Source organism: Cheilinus undulatus, linkage group 6 (genome assembly GCF_018320785.1).
Source record: "Cheilinus undulatus linkage group 6, ASM1832078v1, whole genome shotgun sequence".
Classification (NCBI taxonomy): Eukaryota; Metazoa; Chordata; class Actinopteri; order Labriformes; family Labridae; genus Cheilinus; species Cheilinus undulatus.
In genome coordinates this window covers 33,702,713-33,726,483 of record NC_054870.1, presented here as the reverse complement: position 1 = coordinate 33,726,483, position 23,771 = coordinate 33,702,713, and the positions used below count along the sequence as shown (strand labels likewise).

The 23,771-nt window shown below is 39.8% G+C and overlaps 1 protein-coding gene across 2 annotated transcripts in view; it reads left to right on the top strand.

Annotated features, from left to right (window-relative positions):
* LOC121511219 (SH3 and PX domain-containing protein 2A-like) overlaps nucleotides 1–23,771 on the top strand; it is a 105,161-nt gene that overhangs the window by 66,602 nt on the left and 14,788 nt on the right. For both annotated transcript variants that reach the window (XM_041789818.1, XM_041789817.1), the window contains exon 8: nucleotides 22,847–22,960. In XM_041789818.1, the coding sequence (XP_041645752.1) occupies nucleotides 22,847–22,960 (114 nt within the window). The remainder of the gene's footprint in view (nucleotides 1–22,846; nucleotides 22,961–23,771) is intronic.

Genomic DNA, 23,771 nt, shown 5'->3' with positions numbered 1-23,771 from the left:
GTAATGAATCGATTTACTGTAACTCAAACAAAGCAAAAAAAGCTCACAGTGGTGAAGTCCCTGACTTCAAATGCATCTGTGCATTAACTTATGTACTTAACGTACTAATTACTAATCTAATCTACTTACTGTGCTTGTATGCTGCAAGTAATCAATCTATTCACTGTAACTCAAATGCTTTAAGAAAGATTACTGTGGTAAAATGCCTTACCTTACATGCACATTGCACTTGATTGTATCTTGCTCATGTAAATCTGCCAACATCTCTGCATATTTTATACTCTGATCATGTCTAGTCAGCATCCTTGCACCCTTTGCACATCTTGCAACAATACTACCAATGCACATGGACTTATACATACTATAAATAGTACCTACAGAGCTTGTACATATGTAAATCTTAATTTTTATACTTTTTCAGTCCATTTATTTTTTGTGTTAAATGTTTAATTCCTGTACACTGAGGGAAAAGCTACAGGGTTCATATTTCTTGTTGTGTAAGCATACTTGGCCAATAAAGCTGATTCTGATTATGTTTTTTTTTTTCATGGAGGAAACTCTTTGAGAATAAGAGCGACAGATCTAGAAATGGAAACTACAGCTCTGTGTTTTATTTGCCTTTCAGGACACTCCTAAAACTGAAGTCCCGCTGTTAAACCTACTGTACCAAAGACTGCGGCTGTGAATGCTTCCCAGTGCAGTTTTTCAGCTTTTCCTTACCTTGGATTAGATAATATATGCCTTTGACAGGGCAGTGAATCTAGGTCAGACCTATAAGCGAGCTCAGCTTTCTCCACTTTTCCAGCCTGCTGTCTCCAGCCACAGCAGTATTTTCCATTGCACTAGCTCGACGTTACAGACTGCGTCCTCTGTGGCCTTTATGTCAGTTTGTACAGTAGTTTATACTGGTTTCTGGTTTGTTGGGTTTAAAGAAAGCGTAGGATGTGGTAAATCAACAACCGATCAATCAATGGCCCCTTGATGTTGGGTTGCAGCTTTCATTGGAAATAAAACAAGTGTTGCTGTTTGCTGAGCAAAGAGAAATAGTTTAAAGTGTTGTCAAAGTCAAAATGAATTATTGACAAAAACAAAAGTTGGTCCTCTAATTATTAATGCTGTCCTCACTCCCTCTGCAGTTATTTTATTTGCCTTTTTACGAGACTTTGCCAGGGGGAGATGCTGGCTCAGGAGGAGAGGTAGAGAGTAGCACAGGGAGAGAAACTCTCAGAGAAAATGGAAAAAGCCATTTCCTGCCAAAGTGAGTGGTTCAGAGAGGTTGGTTCATTATAATGGCTTAATGGATCCTCCAGGATGCCTCCTCAGTTTACACTATGTTGGACAGACGTTGACCAAAAGCTAAGCTAGCAGCCTTCAGTGCAAATGCTTTGTATGCAGTGGTTTAAACTTTGCCCTTTAATGGAGCAGAATGTCGGAAGAGGAGAAATAATTTGCAGTCACTTCTGGAAATGTTGTACTTACTGTAGCTGCCTACACCTCAAGGGCAACGTTAGGTGTGTTGTGCCCAGTCGTGTATGCAGAATCTCTCTCAGTGGACCAGTGAGGATTTAACTTGTCCCTGTTCCAAGTCCAGATCAGTCTATGAATTACTGTAGCCAAATGGAACCCAGGAATGCCTGTCTGTTAAGGAGAACCGGCCTACATCCGTCAGTCCCACCGGCTCCCCTGAGACCCCTTGGCACCACCCATGTGCAGAATTCACTGTAACTCAACAGCTCCACCAAGGTTACTTATGCAGGGTGGAGTAGGGGGAAATGTGCGGAAGAGCTGAAAGGGTCACTCACTGAGACAGCATCTTCTCTGTGCAGAATGACCCTTCATCCCCCCCTTTGAAAACACTTGATTTAAAAGTTTGACAAATTTTAAGTGTAGAGGGTTTTCCTGCAGGTGATGTTTGACTGCCTTGCAGAGATCCCACTGAGACTGCTGGAGCCGAATCCTGGCAGATTAAGAAGGTTTGGCCCCCGGCATGGCATGATGGATGAGCAGAATGTCTTCTTCACCTTCACATGGAAAAATGTACTTATATAATAATGTCTTCCCTCTTTTTGTTCAGGGCTGAGCTCAGCAGGACCTTGACATTTAGGGAGACTGGTTCTTTGAGTTATCCAGGAACTGAGTGTACTTCAAGAGCTTGCTATTACTCATGAAACTAATTTACTTCTTAAATTTAAAGTGGGCTCTCAAGTTTTATCTGTATAATGGAAACAATTGCAAATCCTGTTTATAGACATGTTCCTATGTCAATGCCAATAATGGTGTCAGTATGAGCCATCAGTAAAGGTTTTGGTGAGTCTGCCAGTCAGGAAACAAATCCATCACCAATCATTTATTATATACACCTTTTATCATGCTAGTATGAGAGCAATGCTTATGATTAGCATATATGCAAGTTTAGGTATCAGAACCTATTCTGGGAACTCCATTTATCTTTGGAAGAAATTTTGATTATTTGTAGTAGGGATGCTCCCAGGCGTCTATTTCCCTATTTGACTAAACGCCAATTTAAATTGTATTTAACAGACTAGTCTAAAGAGGAGAAAATACTTAGAAAACAGTCATATTCATCCCAAGGTCATTGTGTCAGCAGGTATGATGTGATCCTGATCTGCTGTGTAGAGCGTGACTAAAGTTAGCAGCTACCTCTGCATGCCTTCATTCCTCTTTTCAGATTAATATTGGGCTTTGATACGTGGCCTCTTTCTACTTCAGCTGAGTAGTTAAACACTAATATAACCCTTGACACCCTACATGCCACTGTATTTACATTTTCTTGTTAAAAAACTGCCATCCTGCCCTGTTAGTATGACATGCTAACCGATAAGCTTCTCATTTTTACGTCCAGTGGAATGCCGGGGAAAAGCTCTTACAGGAAGTCAGCGGCCATTAACTGAAGTGACAGCAGCTACTTGTGGTGGGAGGCGTTATTATAATTAAAAGAGTATTAGACTGGGATTTCAGGCCTGTGTTTATAAAAAATGATAGGTAATAAGTTTAACTATCTTGTGAATCTTGTGCTTGCTAATTTGATTTCCAAATTGAACTGTTTAACCGTTGGACCTCGCACCCCTCTGATTTGTTGTCTTTCTTATTGTTTGTCATGATTGGTCCTGTCCTTGGACCCAGTCACTTTAGAACAAAGTGTTTTCTGCAAAATTGCCTGGAAAAGTGGCTACTATTAAACAATATACATAAACACACCTAAAGTCTATTTACACAAATAAATGCAAATGCACAAGGTAGGTGTAGTTATTGTGTTCATTTATGACTGAGCTTAATGGAAACATACCAGCCTGTGTGGTTGTGAAGAGCTCCAGGGGCCTTGTTCTAATACAGTCAGCCTTTGCTGGGCCGTTGATTCTCAGTACTTTAACATTCTGTCAAAAAGTTGAGTTATTGCACTAGTCTGAAAGAAACAGGATTTTGTCATTTGATTTGATTTATTTTAGGTGTTTTATGCCTTTTTTATGGAGTAGGACAGTTGAAACTGAAACAGGGATGAGAAAGTGGGCAATGACATGTGGGAAAGGAGCCACAGTCCAGACTTGAACCTAAGCTGCTCACATTCATGGGGTGTGACGTAACCACCTGGCCATCCAAGCCACTGAAGGAAAACAGACTTTCTAAATGAATGTAAACTTATACGTTTAAGTGAAATTGTACTAAGTTGGATATCTCAAAGTCAGATTACTCTTGCATGTACAGTATACATCTTAACTGGATCCAAACTGGTCTAGACATTCCACAGTGGCCACCTAGGCAAACATAAATCAGTCATTAAATTGATTCTCCCCTGGTGCTTGTATACTGGCAACAAAATATATAAAATACTGTGCAGAAATTTGAGGTTTGGGCCAGAAATTGAGAATGAGGTAAGGTGTAATGCCAAGTCATCCCCCCTGAGGGCACCATTGGGTGGGAAGGGGGATTTACACTACCCAGGTTGTGCTTTGGATGACTTTGCATACCACCATGGGCGTGGAAGAGTAATAGCAAAGTCCACACCTTAAGAGCACAGTCCGGGGTGGTTGTGGCAAGTAAGCATGGCCTAGGGTACTGTCCAGGCAGGGAGTAGGGTTTTCACCAGTCCCTCGTTGTGCTGTGGGTGTCCCACTGGCCCTAAAACCAAAGGCTGTCCCTGGGTGTATCAAAAAGCCAGGATTAAAAAGAAATGCTCTTGAGCTTGAGTTTGACTTCCAACAACACACACGTATGTAGATGTGTTGAGCTTGGTCTCTCTCCAGCCCCAGTTTGTGGCCCATTGGGCCCAGTGATGAATTCTCAGTCCCCTCATCTTAACTGTGCATGTAAATGCACTGACAGACTTATGCTGCCTGTCAGACTGCTGTCCTGAAAGGCTGTTTTGATCTATAGACCAATCCTACGGCTGGTTTGTGGTTGCCGCCATCTTGAGCGGCCACCATCACTGCGGTGAAACTGCGGTGTCCACTACCATCTGCGAGCTGTGACAGCGGCAGACGTTTGTAATAAAAACCTTACAGAACCACAAGAGTACTGTAATCAGAGGGCTATGACTTCAATTATATTTCACAGATTAAGGATTTAACTGATGTCTAATGTCTATTTAAAAAAATTATGTAAAAAAAATGTGAAATTAGGTCCAGAGTTCACACTAGACTTTCGTAACTGACCAACCTCCAGAATTCACTCCTATACCACTATCGGGCATAACCATTATTAACAGCAACACAACAGACAAAAACACAAACACTGATTCAGTATCATGTCTCACAAGAGCAAGGCTGGAGCCACATATTTCTGTACAAAATTCCACCTGAGTTTAAGACAATAAAAACCAAATCCAACCTTAGCTCGAGCTGATGATCGTGTTATTACAGCCCGTCTTTTAACACAGATTACACATGACCGGAACTTAAAAATGACTGATAAGACATAATCCCATCTATTTGCTTGCAAGTTGATTAGAAAAGATCATAAAGTATGGCAAGCTGCTTCTTATTTGCCTTTTGTTGCATTTCACACATTAAACAACCAGTAGCTTCAGTAAACTCCCAGTTAGCCCATAGCTTTTTAGCCATCATTAGCAGCTAACAGCCACATATCCTCCACACAAAACACCAACAAAAAACTCTGCATTTTAAATGAACTATGTTGCTCACCGATTGACAATTTTGGTCCTCATAAGCTGATCAATTCAGTTGCAACCGCTGTTCACCTTAAACTTTAACATTCAGCCATCATAATTTAATTTGAGTAGCCTCGCCGTTAGAAAGAAAAATGGGCCCTCTGGTTCAGTAATAGTTAAGTGTTGTCTTCTGCTTGTTGATAGTTTAGTGCTGTCCTTTTGTCGTTAATCCCTCCATCAACTGAAGTTGTTTTCACTGCTGTGAGCCTGGATAACCTTTAGCATGCTAACCAGCTCCTACTTCGTGTTTATCTCATGAATATTTAATTAGCCACAAACTGCTTTCGTAGACCAATAACTCTCTCCTCCGCCAGTCCGGGAATCTGTGTCGTCCATAAGGTGTCATACAGGGACACTCCTCCCGAAGTAAAGGCTTGTGTTCAAAACACTCACTTTTTTTCAAAAGCTGTAGTTTTCCACTGCTGTTATGGCAGCCTAAAACTGCACATCTTCTCCCAGATTGCCCTGGCATTGTTTTTTATCGTGATAAAACAAAAATACTTAGGTTTATGTTGATTCTACGGACTGCTTTCATGCTAACGTATGCTAGTTAAGGGGCTTTTTCCACCGCAGTAATGGCGGCTTGTCAACTTCCGGTGTTTCCCTGGATTCGTCTATACAGAGTGGAAAAAGTGGTTAGGTATTGTAGACAGACTGTGGTGACAGACTGTAAAGTGATTTAGGCCCCATCCACATGAAGACGAACTCAGGAGTATACGCAAAGGTTTTTTTGTCATAATGGCGGATTACAGGGGTATGTTTGTGCTGCAGAAGTTATTGAGCTTATTATGGCTATTACAGCAAAATCTGATGCTCCTTTACCACCACCAAGAACAGCATACACCAGATGTTCTTAAATCCACCGCGGAGAACAACCAGAAGAGCAACCAGGAGAAAGTTTATGGCAATTTCCTGTGATCTGCCTCTCTCTTTTGGTGCATTTCTGTGGCAGCGTTACAGCACCCCATATAGGCTTGGCATATATACAGTGCTTAACAAATTTATTAGACCACCTGTCATATTTATCTCAGAGACCATCCAGCATCATGAAGTGCTTTAATGCGGACTCTTTTACTTTCAGTGAGCTCTCGAGGTTTTACCATTTTGAACAGGAATGAGGAATTTCAAACTGAATTCACCTTTTTATACCCAAATTTGAGCCAGCTCATTGGGCTTCTCTGAGAAGTCAGAAATTAATCAAGCATAACATTTAACCACTAAAACTAATTTTTCTGTTCAAGAATGCAAGTAAATAACTATAATTTGACACATTAATCAGTTTGACATATTAATCAGTTTTTTTGTAAATCAGTAAATTAGAAAATTCATGGATAACAATAATAATAATTATATTTTAGCATTAAAAATATCATTTTGGTTAAAGAGCTTCTACATATTGGTGTATTAACCATTGCAGAAACATAAAAAAATGATTTTGGTAATTACCAATGCTGTTATTTTAGGGCAGCTGTGGCATAAACCTTACTTTGGGCAATGGTCTGATAAATTTGTTAAGCACTGTACTACAACGTTTTCAGTCGTTTTCAGTGGTTGTGTGCTTATGCGGACATTTCCTAAAACATTTCTGTATTTACAGAACATTTTTTCAAAACGAAAAGGAAATATATCGCTTTCATGTGGACAAGGCCTTTTTCAGCTTCCAGATGCAGCTGTTAGTTTTAATGTTGAGATGCAGGAGAATTTTAGTCACTTCTGTTTTTCCACAACAAAGGTGGAGGGTGAATTTAATGAAGGCAGCCACCTTAACTATAAAGTGTAAACACTGGTTCTAGACTGATATGTCTTTGGCTCTGAATACATAGCAATGAAATTTGGCACATCCACTTGACTTTTCCTGACTGCTCACATTTCCCTTAATCCTAAAAATAACCAAACAAATATCAAGACACTTTATTGGATTGGTAACTGACATTTCTCAGTAAATAAAAAGTGAATGTTGACGTGACATCTAGATAGTTAACAGCAGACAGCTGCATTAACTGTATACATTTTTGCACCAATGGTTCCCTCTAGTACAGTGTCCACTGGCCAAGAGTTTGACTGATGTTCAGGAGGACTTAAGACAAGGTCAGTGTTGAGCCCAGAACCCTGTAAAGGCTCAATTTTTCAGTTTTCCAATCTGGTATGCGCTGTTTCAGCAAGAACATGTTTCCTTGTATAAAAGAGGAAAAAGCCTATAATTCTTGTCGATGGACCACAAAAAGACATGATACAGAAAACCTTCCAAGTGTTAAATGTCTTTTTTTAAGCTGAAGTGGTGCAACAGCAGATGGAAGACACATTATCCACTAGTAGTAATCCCCATCCTCCACATTCTTTCAGCTTACCAAAGGAAGTACTAATGACGGTCTCAGGAAAATAACCTTATCCTGCATTTTAAGATATGGAAACTTGAATGGGAGGTTTGTAGCTGGCACTTTGACTTATGTCTCAGAGAAGTATAGGCTTACAATGCTGTTCATAAACCAGTCTGGCGAGCTATATAGGTGACCCTCTTTCACACTCTTAAGAATCAACCATTGATTTGAACTAGCAGTCAACTAGGTGGGCTTTCAGACACTCAAGGACTGCTGTGTCTCTGCGTCAGTGGAGCTTACCAGCACACAAAACGTGGGCTATACGGCTTCATTCGGACCATGAGGGGCTCCATTCAGAGACTGGGAGGGAGGAGGTTGCTCCTTAGGTCAACACCAGCTCTTGAAAGTGGTCTTGTGCCATTTTCTACCCCCACACCACCTCTCTAACCAGTCCCACTTGTGTAATAGAAACCCAGTTTTTATGAAAACTGGAAGTGTGTGTATTGGACTGGATACCTGCCCCCTTGTGCTTTGATACTGGATCCACTGTTAGACGAATACAGAAGCTGGAAATGAATGGGGTTTTCTCCTGCTGCACTCAACAGTGGTGTCGGATATCTGCAGGACTGCTGAGCCACTGCATTCCTCATCATTTTGGGCCGGGAAAAAAAAAGGTTTCCTTGTGCTGCTGAATCTGTGGTTCTCATATTCATGCTGGATGTAGAGAGAAGTATCACAGAGTGGCTCCAAAGTACAAAACAACATTGATTTTGTACTTCAGTACAGTTGAAAGTCCATTACTCTTAATGATAAATGTGCAGTGATAAAAGGGCATTATGCCATACTGATATGTCACATTATATCATGTATTCCATCGGTTAGATTTCAGACTTGATTGATTGAAAGCACAGATTGGAGTATTTAAGTTTTATAGGTTATCCAGTCACCTTAGGAAAAACCCCAAATGGCATAAATCTAGTGTCTTGTTGCAGCTGAGGATCTGTTGCTGATTACAGTAAAAATGAAGCGCTGCTCTTAAAGCTGATAGAGTTTCCAGATGGCAGATAGTGTAGGAGAGACACAAAGAGCTCAGAAATGCTGTTCACTCTCATTATACATCTGTCCACTCTATCCGCTTTCATGAGTAAAATGCAGGTTAAGTGAGACTGTGAGGAGAGCACCATTAAAGTTTCCAGCATGCATCTGTTTACATGTGAAATATTTGCTTCAGTAGCATTTCTCCATCTGGCGCTGTAAATGTAATGCAAGTTTGAATGAGTGTGGTTGGTTTCTGAAAAGCATTGCTCATCGTTGGGAAAGGGAGTATATTACGCAATTGGAAAAAACAATTATTCTCTTGTTTGGCAGGGGAGATACATGAAAAGATAGATACCAATCACGTAATCATCTTCTCAATATGATGCTAAAGCCAGTAATAAGTTAGCTGTATAGTTTCCAGCACCTCAAAAGCACAAAATCACACACTTGCACAACACGCCAGAAAACTTCCTGAAGTCTTCAGGATGAACTCAGTGTGTGAATGCAAACAGACTAATTCTTCACCCTGATTCTAACCAGTATTTCCCTGCTAGTGCCCTGTAAACTTTGCATATGAAGCTTGAGTGATGCAAGAATGAAGCAGGAAATACACACTTGCAGTTTAGAGGTGGCATTCAAATCCTGTGACCAGCACATGACCAAGACTGAATGCATGTGCATATGATCTCCATGCAAATAATAAAAGAGGTTCATTACATTGTCTGTTCATCAGTATGCTTTCTCTGCTATTTTGTTGACATTATGATTGCGTCAACCCACAGGAAGCATAAAGACAAAAAAAATACCATTACAGTATTATATGATTCAGTGTTCTATAGACTGTTTTGTCTTTTGCCAAAATGACCGACAGTCCTCAAGATATTGGCATTTTAGAACAACTACTGGAACTTTAGATTGTGACCAATAACCAGCATTTAACAGCAATTAAACGTATAAAAACAGAAACACTGTGATACAGCTTCAAGCCTGTGCTAAAACAAGGTTGGGGACACATTAGATTTTTGAATCTGAAAAACCTAGATAGTAGAAACCAAGTCGACAGTAAAACCCATTATTTACACATATAACAGATCTTGGAAGTGACTGCAGAAAGACGTTCTTTTGTTTGTCTTTGTGTAAGCTGTCCAAACAAACATAATGAAAATTGAGAGTTTTTCCTGTTGTCAGTTGTACAATATATGCCCATGTTTACAACACAAACAACAGCCCTTAGTTTCACGTTGGCACAGTTAGCTCCAAGTTAACTTCTTAGCACATTAGCTGCTTCCATAACTTAGCAGTTTACAACAGCTGTCCTCCCCTGAAGGTACCAACAATACCTAATCAGTGTTCTGTTAACTAGACACCACCGTAAAACTCAGCATCACAAATGAAAATTGTGTCTTACTGTTAGATGTCCCAGATAAGTCCTTGTAAACTGATGATCTCAACTGTAACCTCAGATAAAACAGTAGAAAACAGCCATCGTTCTTTATTTGGAGTAGTCCCAAAGGAAGACAAAAGCATCCACTATGGATAGATCAGTAGAGTCCTCATCAGTGCATCAGCTCGGCTATCTGTATTTCCCTTTGTTATGGCTTCTTTATTACCTCCAGCAATGACTAACTCATAATCCTTCCATACCATTTATTTTGCTGCGTAGTTTTCAATAGCTCTGATCACATGTATATTCATGCACCTAAATTAGCCATATGCTGGGGTTGTAGACAATCAACCCCAGCAATGAACCAGAAGTAGGTTGTGGTAGATTTACTCAGATTTTACATTACTTTGAGTTTTTATCAAATTATTCTTGTGATATATTTTCTAGGTAACACCATGAACTGCATAGTATGTCATTATTCACTGTATACTTGTTTGGTAATTGGCATATTTCTCAGACTGACATTTTGGCTATTATTATTCTTACTTGCTGGAGTTCCCCCTATGAAACTGGCCACAGACTGGTTGACTCTTGTGTACTGTAGAAAAACTAAACCTGGCCACCCAATGGCTTTGCAAGGTTTGGACTCTGCTTCTGCCGCCCTGTATTGTTTTGTTTGCATCATGTTTGCCCCTTTAGACCCCCATCCCCCTCCCATCAGGCAGGGATAGTCTCCTGCTGTGAGGAACATGTGTGAACAACCAATTCAGGAAGATGTCAGGGCCAGTCTGCCCTGACCAGAAAAAAGTAGATGCAGAGAACAGCGGATGCAAGTAGAAGTGTGTGTTTATGTCTTTTTATTCAAGGTCTGTGCACATAATGCATACATATTGCTGTGCAAGGAATAAAACTTAAGAAAACATTTCAAGACAACTCGTTCAGTGTTGACACCACTTTCACACTTAGCTCCTGTTTTTGCCATGAGAAGATTTAGGGGTGGACCCCCTGTTTTGAGCCAAGACGTTACAACATTTTTCAGGCTTGTGCAAAACAACAGAAAGCTGCATCAGCATCACTAACAATGGTGTGGATTTTAGGCGAAAGAAAAAGACATTTACAGATGCAGACACTGTCAAAGTGTGCTTGTGTTAACTTCGGAGGAGACAATCCAAAACTGTTTAATTAATTGACTGAAGCCTTAGAAATGATTACACATGTGTGATGTGATAGCTCTCTGACCCTTCATCTGGGATGCTTTTTCAGGAAGTGGCTCTCATTCCAAACTAATGAATAGCCCTGGTTAGGTGTTTATTAATGGGTTACAGGTGATAGGAAGTTGGTTTTGGCCTAGGTAATGGGAGCACACTGTTCTTGCCATAACTTGCAACACAAAACTCAAAAGAAGCATAGATTCATATCCTCATTTTCATTTAATCATAACAGTAATCCATCTGTTTTATTACTTTGCAATAAACAGGAATGTGACACAAAGCTATTTTATTTGAAAATATGCTTTTCTTTGACACATGTCAAGACCATTCAATACACTGATGGAGATGATTAAAAGTTTGAACACATGAACATTGCTCCTTCAAATAGAAGTTAGGCCATACAGCATAGCAGATGGGTTTAGTTTCTCTATTTAGTGGATTTAAGGTAAGAATGGGCTAAATACACTGAACAAAAATATAAACGCAACAATTTTGTTTTTGCACATGAACATTAAATTCAGGGGCAACAGCTCTGGTGGACATTCCTGCAGTCAGCATGCCAATTGCACACTCCCTTCAAAGCTTGAGACATTTGTGGTATTGTGCTGTGTGATAAAACTGCACATTTCAGAGTGGCCTTTTATTGTGGCCAGCCTAAGGCACACCTGTGCAATAATCATGCTGTCTAATCAGCATCTTGATATGTCAGACCTGTGAGGTGGATGGATTATCTTGGCAAAGGAGAAGTGCTCACTGACACAGATTTAGACAAATTTGTGAACAATATTTGAGAGAAATAGCCCTTTTGTGTACATAGAAAAAGTCTTAGATCTTTGAGTTCAGCTCATGAAAGATGGGAGCAAAAACAAAAGTGTTGCATTTATGTTTTTGTTCAGTGTAAAAATGCTGGCTGGACTGTACGCTATATCAAAGAAATTTAAAGCATTTTATTCTTCACTCAGAAAGCTTCTGTGTTTGGCACTATTTTGCAATGTGAGCTTTGTCTGTGTGCTCTTCCGCCTCAGTGCATCTGAACAGCTGTTTGGGTCTGCAGGCTTCATCAGAGGAAACAGCAATAAACTTATCTAGAGCTAGTTTTTCAGCTCAGTGTTCCACTTCAACATCTGACACAATGTTTTCATAAAGTAAACATATACTGACTAAACTTACCTAGATGACAAATTTCCATTTAGCTCTTCTGGTTGGGGTCCTTGTCTCCAGTTTATCTTCAGAAATTAGAAGAACGCCCGTATTAAAAAAAACAGCTTTCAGTAAGGCAGGGAACTCTGGATGGAGAGTGATGCAGGCTGCATGTATCAGTAAACCGCTATCCTCTGATCAGAAATGTCCTGAAGAAATGTTGTACTAATGAGAAAATCTTAGCCTTTTTTCATAAAAATTGCTCTTAAAACAAGATAATGGTGTGGACCACAAAAGAAATTATTTTCAGACCAAGTTCATTTTTTGCCAGGCTGTACAAATGTTTATATCTGATGTCAAAACAGGTATTTCAGGGTTGTCTTTTGTTGTAGTTGTTGTTGTTGTTTTTTGCATTGACTTCATTCTCAGTACTGGTGGTTTTTGCTTGGCTTATTTTACCAAATCTTAGAAAGTTTTTACTGAATTTGAATCTGTTTTTTTCATGCTATGCAGTTATCCCCTTTATTGCTATTTCTAGTAACAGAAAAATAAAAACAATCAAAATGGTACCTTGATATTTATGCAGTTTTTCCATCTCACAGCCATCTATATAGGTTTTTTGCAGATGTTGTCAGGCAGCAGTGGAGATCTCCCCTTGGGGGGCAAGTAGTGATTTCTGCATAGAGAAACACCCACTTGTGTATGGTCGATTTTCACAAAGCAGTCTGGTTTGGTTCAGTACAGTTTTGCCATGGTTTAGCACGTTACGCCCTGATCTGGCCTGTATTTCATGAGCTGATGAGCCACCAGTCTTGGTCCTTATAATGGGAAATTTGTCTCTTTAAGGAGATCAGGATCATATAGCTAAGGTCAGTGGAGCTGTTTTTTTAGCTCCCAAACTGCGCTTCATTTGGTACCAGTTTGCCTTTTTAAATGTGGATTAAATAACGACATAGGATAGAGGAAAGGAAACTCAAACAGGAGCTAGCTACAGTGGCTAACATTTATTTCTAAAGGGGTCCAGCTAGCCTGTTCACTCAGTACAAGACTAATCAAGACTCTTGTGTTCCTTCGTCTGACAAGATGATGCTAGGAGGTCTGCAGGACTGAGTAATCTGTAATAGTGATCACCTGCTCCACGCCAGGCAAATCAGTTAAACTTTGGGGAAACAATCACTGTTTTCTAAAGTGTAGGGATTGGCCTCAATGTATGTAGAATTTTTTTAATGATAATTGCAGCATCTAGATTGATTTAGGGCTTTGGACTGCAAATTTTCTTCCATTCCCATTAATTTTTAACGGCTTTCCCCCACTCCCTGACCCCTAATGGACACTTGGGATCACATGCTTACAAACAACCGAGAGGAATACACTTAGTCAAAGCTTGTTCCATTAAAAAAAACATCAATTTTATTGATGTCATTTTAGTGTTGTCATGACAAACTGTTTGGTTTCTTCCTGTCAGAGATTGTAACTTTTGAGGTTGATGTCTGCGGTCGTGAAGATGTTATGTGAGATCTCCACCAGAGCTTTGTGGGTTTAGCTATTGTCTTATGCAACCACTGTGATGGTTATTGCCAAATAATTCTCTGCTCAAACGTTTTAAAAGCTTTATGATTTACTCAGGATGTTGACTAAATAGCTTTGGTTGTAATATTGAGTAATACTAAGTGTATTGCCAGTCAGCATTTTGCTACTCAGCATTTTCCCCCTTTGTGGTTGAAACTGCAGCATATTTCCATAATTTAAAATTTTTCTTTGTTGGTTAGTAAGGCATTTGATGCAGGCGGATCAAAAGTTAAAGAGAGGATAGCAGACAGAGATACAGGTGTACTGTTGCAGCCTCTGCTTTAGGAAGTCTAAGCGGATCAAAACCAGACAAAAGCACTGATACACATGTACTAACACACCCAAACACATATTTTTATGACAAAAGGTATGCTACCTTCACCTTTGTTCCTCCTAGTTCAGCCCAGAAAATCCCTCACATCAGGAAACCGGCAGGAGAGAACACATTTTTCTCCTAATCTGATTTCCATTATCTGCCATTCCACCTTTCAGCAGATAAATCCATACCTTCATTCACTCTTCAGAGTTCATTCAGTGATATTTTAAACCTTTCCACTTTGAGCAAACTTTCTGTTTTGGCAGCAGAAGACCTACAGAACAGCTGTTTCTATTGCAATGACCTCAGACTGAGATCTGTGTCATTAGGAGGAATGTACAAATGATATCTCTGTCAAATGTCCAAAAGCTTAGAATCACATTTCCCTCCCTGTTTTTAGGGTGAAATACCTCAGAGAAATTTTTAATGCAAAAGGTGAAAATATATAGTTTTTGTTAAAACCTGGTTGCTCCATCTAGGCGGGAAATTAGTCCTTACTCCTAGTGAAGTATCTTTAAGTCCTCTTCATGGGTTAGATTGGCAGGCAGGTTGGAGCAGAATCATCATATTGGTGAGAAGGAAGCTGTGGCAGAAGGCAGAGCTTTCAATTTGCCAGATGTTCCATGTTGGTAGTGAGCTTTGGGTAGGGATTGCAAGAATGAGATTATGAATACAAGCAGTTGAGATAAGATTCCTCAGGAAGGTGGTCAGACTCAGCCCTAAGGCCATGCCAGACTTTACAGTTTTAGCCTGACCCAACAGCCGTAGGATTTTGCAACCCATCAGCTGCAAAAATCCGTCATTTCATTTTGTGTAGTGCGTCATAGTGGAGCTCCTGACCTCCTGACTGAAATTCTAGTATGTGTGATTTATATCCTGCCTCCCACGTCTTGTTTTATGACCTCAGTGGCGTTTACCAATGAGAGCACAGAGCACTCTGCATGTGCAGTGGTCACAAATTTAGATGAAGGAGAAAGCAAAACGGAAGAAGAGTGATGAAGTTTTGCTGTGAGATGGGAGTGAGACAGTGGAAAAGTGTGTCAAGCTCTGACAGCAACATCCCTGCCTTGATGATTTGTCTTTGGGGGACAATTAGGGGTGTAATGATTCATTGATGTATATCGATATATCGATTGGTTGATTGATGATCCAATCAGATCGATGGAAAGTCAAAACATTGATCTAAATGGATGCTTCAAGCTACGCTTTTATTTTGAAATTCCCTCCGCACGCCCGTGGTCAGTTTCCGCCCCAGGCTGCGCAAGCTAACTAAGTAGCAGCCACGGCTTAAAGTTTCACGGCTGAGGGAAAAGAAGATATCCTCTCCTCTCTCTGCTGTGTGGATATATTTTAGACAGATGCTGCTGCAGGACGGCGCTCTCCCTTTAGTTTGCCGACTACATCTACGTCTTTATCTGTATATAACCGCCGTATGAGATCGTTCACGGATAAAAACACTCCACCCCTTATGGCTGAGGAAGCGAGTGCTGTCTGCAGCAGACCACAGACACACAGAGAGGAAAAAGTCCGCTGCTGCATATCTCCTTCATACACTTATTTAACATCGCTGTCTCAGGTTAGATTTATAATGAAAATATAAGCTGTTCAAACTTAACGTGGTTCAAGCAGGACAGCTGTTCTCTGTATACCATCACAAGCATCACAGGAACGTCTTTTATAATGAAACTTTGCTCAAGTATTCTGTCTAACCTTTCTATTTATTAAAATCAAGGTTGCAATAAATAAAAAATGATAAAGAATCCTTATATAACATCATATGCCACATATTTTACCTCATTTAAATCTCATAAAGTGAATAAACTAAATGAACTATCTGCCACATTAACAGACCCCTGTGTAAAGTAAGAAGAGTTGTGGGAACACAGGCCAAACATTTTGATCACTATTTTAAAGGGTATAATAATAGTTATAATTGCAGACACAGTTTTTTTCTGTAACAGTGTGAAATTTTTGCACAAAATCGCCTGATATCAATCCTGGGTCCCATATCGAATTGAATTGAAATCGTATCATGGTAGACTTTGTGCTATCGGAAAAAATCTTGTCATTGTCCAAAATATCGAAATCAAACTGTATCGGGATGAAACTGGTGATTTACACCCCTAGGGACGAGCATGACAAACTGAAAGAGGAGCATATAAGAGGAGCTCAGAGTAGAACAACTCCTTTGCATCGAAAGGAGCCAGTGAAGGTGGTTTGAGTTTCTGAACAGGATGCCTCCCTGTGGAGGTCTTCCAGGTGTGTCCGGGAAGGGATGTCTGGAGTTGTTTGTTTTTAACCTGGTCCCTGAAAAGTAGAGATGGATGGATGGGTTCATGGATGCATGCGTGCATGGATGAGGGGGTTGGATGCATGGATGGATTGATGATGCATATATGGATGGATGGATGCATGGATGGATGTTGGATGCATGGATGGATGGATGGATGGATGGATTACCCACACAAAGTTTCTAAAAGTTGTGCTTTTGTGTCATTTGCAGCTGCCTGTTTAATTTCAATTTAAAACTGGTTTTGGGAAATATTAAACTGAGTTGCAACCTGTCTGATGAACAATCTACCCTTCACTTGCGTAATGTTTTAAAGGTTTTTTTTCAGTACTGCATTTGAGGTCCAGTGACCTCAGCCTAAGCACCTGCCATATGTATGGATGGGTGGTTAAAAAGAAGAGTCAAGGCAGCCCCAGCCATCAATAATAGTATACATTTACTCTGGCTCTATTAAAATGTCTGCATGTCATTGAGGAGTCTGATATCAACACTAACAGCCAGGCTCTCTCAATTGGAGTGAGTTCCTGTCTCCTAACTTTTATGTGCTGAAGTTTCCATAAGCATCACTTTGCTGAGGTGAAAACGACATTAACAGCAAATCGATGTGTCAGTGTGAAAATAGAATTTTGCAGTTGTGAAGATTTTTTTCCTGTGAAGTTTATGCAAGCCTTTTTACCTCCACCAGGCTGACCTTTCTTTTCTCATTAATACACTATTATTGTAGTTGATGTTGCCCTTTACTGATCATTAAACCCAGCACAATAGATTTATTCAGATGGTTTCAATAACTTTACAAAATACTATACAAGTTTGGTTTAATGAACTCTTTAAAGTTTAATGCCTGCATGATTAATGTTTAACACTTATTAAATCTTTACAAAAGCTTTTAAATCCACTGTAGTTTCACAAACTCAAGGTCACAGATATATAAATTTATGTCATTTGTAGCTTTGCCCCATCTGATTTATTGACATGAGGTTTTGTTTAAGCTAAAGCTTTGGTGCAAAGACTTAGCACATTAAATGGTTTGTTTCATAGCAGACCCAAACCAGCTTGTTGCTGAGAGTCAAACAATAACAGTCTCCCACTAACTGGACCCACCTTAAGTATGCAAAATAAGCCGCTGTATAGCTGAAGATGTTTTTGTTTTGCAGCTCAGCAAATTAATAAACCAAATAAATCATCTCTGTCAGAGATCACAGTGATTACATGTGCAAATTATGAGAGGCTTTGACAGAGTTTCTCTTGGAAGTCGTTTATTTAGTCTGTCAGCAGGATATCTGCACTGCCCTTATTAAATTTGATGTGCACATAGGCATGTGGAAACAACTGAGTTCAATAATGCCAATTGAATGAAAATGTGTAATATAGAATAAGTGACTACATAAATATTCTCCCCTTTAAGTCAGTATTTAGTAGAAGCACTTTAGGCTGCAATCACAGCAGAGTCTGTGTGGATAGGTCTCAATCAGGCTTGCATCTGGACGCTGCAACTTTACTCCATTCTTTTTTGCAAAACTGCAGAGGGATCAACAGGGATGAACAGTTCTTTTCAAGTCCAGCCACAAATTCTCTATTGGATATGAGATCTCGGCTTTGACTCTGCAACACCAGAACATTCACCTTGTTGTCTTCAAACCATTTTTGTGTAGCTTTCGCTGTATGCTTCAAGTCATTGTCTTGCTGGAAAATAAATCATCTCCTAAGCTGTAGTTCTTTTGCAGACTCAGAAAGATTGTCACTCAGGATTTTCCTGTATTTTACTGCATATATTTTACCCTCCACCTTTACACGTCTTCCAGGTCCCACTGCCGAGATGCATCCCCATAGCATGATGCTGCCACCAGCATGATTCACAGTGGGGATTTTTGGTGTCCACCAAAAAAGCATATTGTCTGATGGCCAAAAAGCTCTCATCAGGTCTCATCAGACCAAAGAGCTTTCTTTCACTTGACCATGGAGTCTCCCACATGCATTTTGGCAAACTGTAGTTGAGATTTAATCTGAGTTTTCTTAACGGTGGCTTTCTCTTTTCCACTCTCCCATAAAGCTTTGACTGGTGAAGAACCTGGGCAACAGTTGTTGTATGCAGAGTCTCTCCCATCTCAGCTGCTGAAGCTTGTAAATCCCTCAGAGTAGTCATAGGTGTAGGTCTTGGTGGCCTCTCTCACTAGTCTCTTTTTTGCACAATCACTCAGTTTGTGAGGACAGCCTGACTTGGGAAGATTTACACGTAGCATACTTTTTCTGTTTCTTAATGATGGATTGAACTGAATTCTGGAGGATGTTCAGTGCCTTTGAAGTGTTTTTGTATCCATATCCTGACTTGTACTTGCAATAACCCTTTCTCTGAGTTGTTTGGAGTGTTCTTTTGTCTCCATGGTAAAATGGAAGCCAGGAAAACAGAGTTGTAATATTCTTGAATGGAACAGCTGAGAGGATGTAAGAAGGGTTTTGTAGAGTCAAGATGCCGTCATACATATGGTGTAAAATTATGTATTTTTTAAAAATGTACTCTGTTGACACAGTAATTTCTTATCACCATCATACTGAAATGAAACACATCTTACATCATGACTCCTTGTTTACTTTGGTGTCTTTCTCAAACACCAGTTATAACATCCTCTCATTTACAGACTCCTTTAATTGCTGCCTGTCTAATTGAGATGCATGACTGCAAAAGTGAGGATTTAATTATATCATATTTCACTCTGTGCAGATGAATCATGACTGCCTAATATCAGTGTCTACAATGTTTTTCTCCACATTAGCATCCGATCATTTTGTCTCAATCCTTAATTACATTATACATCTTCTCTCTGTCTATCACACTACATCATTCTGCTTCTTTATGTAAATCATGTACATACACCACTCCTAAATCACAGCCTTTCTATAGGGAAAACATGCGGTGGGTGTTTTAGACCAGCTGTGAAAGTATGATGGAACACTCCTCTCTTCTTTATGGGCCGTCCAGACAGCTGTCAGCCATATTGTTTCCCTGTTACCACAACAAATAGCCTACATATGGCAATACCAGAATGTGGATCCTGTGCCAGCTTTGTCACTTAGCTCGTCTGTGGAGTTGGTGAGAGGCTGCACAAATGTGGAATGATATGTGAAATTTGTGTGGAAATGATGTAGCACTAGTGAAAACTTTTGTCGACTTATGTATTTCACATTTCAAGGAACTTTTACTGCTTATCATACACAATGGATCACTGCTCCTCTCTCACTTTATTGAGATCAGATTTTTCTATAATCTGAAACATTTCTGTGTGTGAGCTGTGCACCTTTCCAGAAGAGGCATTTATCAGAAAGCAGTTTTCAGAGAAATGCTGTCATCCCTTGAGAAAGCAGTTCAAATCAGCTTGAACATCACAAATGGATGTTTTGGCTGGAGAATAGTTCGATGTGCGCAGTTTCCTGGCCGATAAAATCCAGAGTAATCCTGATGAAACACAGATCGATTCGTCACATGTCGTGCATGAGCCAGGCGGTGTTCCTTCTGATGTTTTCAGGCCTTGATTGTAATTATTGAACTATTGAATTTCTCCTGGACATGTTCACTTTTAGCTCATCCCTGTGCAGTACAGTGATGGGAAGGCATTGCAGCCAGACTGATGATGATAAGAAAAGTAATGTTTATACTTTTTAAATCTCAGGCCCAAATTCATCCTTAACATTTCAAAAAAAATCTTCTCAGACATAGCAGTAAATTAACTTGAACACGATACAATTAATCTTTGAGGATACTGACACCTGTTTCAATAAAAACTAAACTTTCAAACACCTTTTTTTGGGGTATTTCGTGTTTTCAATTAAAGAAAATTGCAAAAATAACACCTGCCAACAGTAAATTGCACAAATATTTTGCAGTTTTTGGAGATATATTCTCCAATTCAATCACCTATTTAGGAGAGATTGTATTATTATAAAACACTTTTCAAATCCCCCAGTCGGAGTGAAGTCTTAAATCTATTGTGGTGTGTAACATAATTGCTAAACATCCTACATCGTCTGGATCCAAGGCTAAGGATGCCTGGTAGCCGAGAAAGATGCAGAGGGTGGTTTGGAAAGAATAAAAGAAATCCTAACTGGGGGGAGCAGGTGGCCTAGTGGTCAAAGGCGCTCCCCGTGTACACGGGCGGCCCGGATTCAAATCCGGCCTGAGGCCCTTTACCAAATGTCTCTCTATCCACTGTCCTCCTTTATCTAATAAAGGCACAAAAATGCCAAAAATTAATCTAAAAAAAAAAAAAAATCCTAACATGGAAAATTCAAAGACAAAGTCTAACATGATACATTAATGGTTGCCCACTCTGCTCTGTTCTGGTGCTGCTTGACCCATATGGCATTTGACAGTGAGACTAAAGCACTGGGTTGGCATTTCTGGTTTCCCCCTGAACTGGGTTTCCTTCAAAAAGGAAATCTTATGTCTCAATATGTATTCAACCTCAGTGGCATCATGTGGCATACCTCAAGGCTCAATGCCTGATCCCATTGTGTTTTCTCACACATGCTTTCATCAAATAATCCACCATCACATTTCCTTTCATAGTTTAGCTGATGTGTTTATCATACTTATCATACTTATCATACTTATCAAACTTAGGAGACAATGACTTAAGCTTTAATCAAGATTAAGGTAAGGGTTGGGATACCAAAAGTTAAAAACCTGACCCGCAAAACCTGATTACCTAGTACACAGTCTGCTTACAGGAAAAAGCTTGTCCTCCATGAAAACATGCTTACATACCAAACATAACTTACATAGCTTCTTAAGCTATGTAGATAAATGCGCTATGTTGCTAAAGCTAAAGCTCACATAGGTTATATATATCTATACTAATGAAGCTAACCAAACATTAGCTATGTAGCTACATTATCTTAGTAGCTTACATAACTATGATAGTTTTAGCTATGTTTGCTAAAGCTCACATTGCTTATGCTAACTTAGCTACTTGATTTAGGTAGTCATGTTAACTATGACTTGTCTTTTAAATGGCAGTTCAGCTAGACAACTCACATTTGCAATTGTTCAAAAACCTTTATCAGCAGCAGCACCAGAACCTATTCACCATCTTGCAGATATGTTGTACATGGAAAATTTTGCAAAATCAACTCAAATAGGCTGCTAGATTGGGAGGATGTTTGTCAGGGGATTTGATTATAATGCATGTCAGGTGTGAAGTCAGCGTAGCATGAACTGTCTGCATGAAGTAGCTCATAATGTTGCTTCATTTAACCTTATCAAAGCTTTGGTGTGGGTATTTCAGCATTACTGTTTTGTTTTTAGCCACATTTGTGAATGCTTATTTTGGCTTGGTTTAGTTTTAAATGAATCTTGCGGTTGTGCTTGTACTTGTAATAGCATCTTAATTTGTTAAAGTAAAGTACTTTGTGTTCTTGTCTTGAAAAGCTCTTCACACAAAGTGTTTTATTATGTAAAGGCTATTGCTTTGAAAATTTCAAAGAGCACCAAATGCTAATCCCAAAGGCAAATCTCTGTACTATAACTATAAAGAATGGGATGTTTGATTATTTTTATGGGTTGCTATAGATCTTCATCATGTCAGGATCCCTTTCATTTAGTTAGAGAGCAAAAAAAAAAAACAAAAAAAAAACACTAAAACTAAAAAATTGAAGCTTGACAGATGTTGACACACTCTTTAGTCTGGGCTATATAAACAAAGTGGATTGGATTGGATTGGTTTGGGCCTTTTCACTCCTTGTATTACGCCCGGAGACCGCTGGCGGGTTTTGGGCCCTGGTGACGTCCACAGCATGACCAGGGGTTCATGGCAACCCTAGGCCCTAGGTACCCTAGGCTGTGCTTACTTCCCACGTCCACCCCTTACTTTGACCTAAAGGTGTGTTTTTTTTTGTTTTGTTTTTTTTTCAACAGACTTTTTTTTCCCATGCCTTGGGAATATGCAAGGATATCCACACCACAACTTGGCTTGTGTCAGTCCTCCTTCCAGCCCCACGGTGCCCTCAGGCAGCTTACACGCCACATCTACACCTCACTACAACCTTAATTTTTGGCCCAAACATGCTTAAAACTTATGCACAGCACTGTATGTGGAATGCATTTATTAAAATTAAAGAAAGGAATTGACCAGGAATAATTGGTGGTGTTTTTTCATAGTAGTCAGTGTTAGATTTCTGCGTGACACTCCAACTTTTTAAGTGTTACCACTTCAAAGGCATCATTAGAGTGAAAATTCCAGTGGCTTTATTAAGTGAAGAAGCAACTTTCTTAGAGGATGATTTAGATTTACTTTGGGACATTTAACATTGTTTCCAGGATGGTTCAGAGATGGTGAAAGAAAAAGTCAGTCTGTATCCATGAATGCAGTCCTACTTTTCTGAGCCTCTGTATGTTTCCACAGGTTGGTGGTTCGTCAGCACGGCGGAGGAGCAGGGTTGGGTCCCTGCCACCTATCTCAACTCCCACAGTGGCACACGGGATGACTTAGAGCTGGGCGCCTCTAAAGCCGGAGAAGGTAAGTCACTTAAAACTCTCCTGCCTTTGACCACCCACACACACAAACACAACCTCTTATATTCGTCAGACACCCACACACATACACCGCCCAGACTCCTCATTCTCAGTCTTTGATCTGTGACAAAATGAAGCAGATTTTCCCTACTTGCCGGCGCCGGCCTACACTGAACACCTCTCTGTGAGTGCCTGCCATTACAAGCACACGTGAACAGAGTGTAGATTCAGACCCGGGTAAATATTAAAGAGGAGAGACCACACCACAACCACTGGACTGATGTGCTCAGTCACATGACCTCCATGTATTAAGTTAATGAAAGAGACTTGGTTTTATCTGCAGCAAGAATAAAACAGGAGGATATCTCACACATGACGCTCTTTAAATTACAGTTAAAAGCAAGCCCTTACATGAATTATGCTATTTCATGCAACGTCTGCATATCATTGTAGGATGCTGATAAGTTACAGGACAGTAGAAGAATGTTGATATTGCGTTTCATGACAGTTAGGGAAAGATCCAGAACTCTGATAAGAAACACACACATATAGAGTCCAGTTTGCCAGGATTTAACGCAGACACATGTGAAGCCGAGGTGAGCGTCCAATCGTGCAATCATGTTGATAGCTCTGTCAGATACGGTTATCAAGGCATGTAAAAGAGGCTCAAGCTGAGTCATTCTTCAAAAGTTTTCAATTTTCAGTCAGCGTTTGACTTTCTGCTGTTTTTGACAGGTAGTGCAGCTTATTTAAGATTTTGCAACATTGCTGACAGAGAACCAAACAAACTAGAGGCACGGAAATCATTAAGTTGT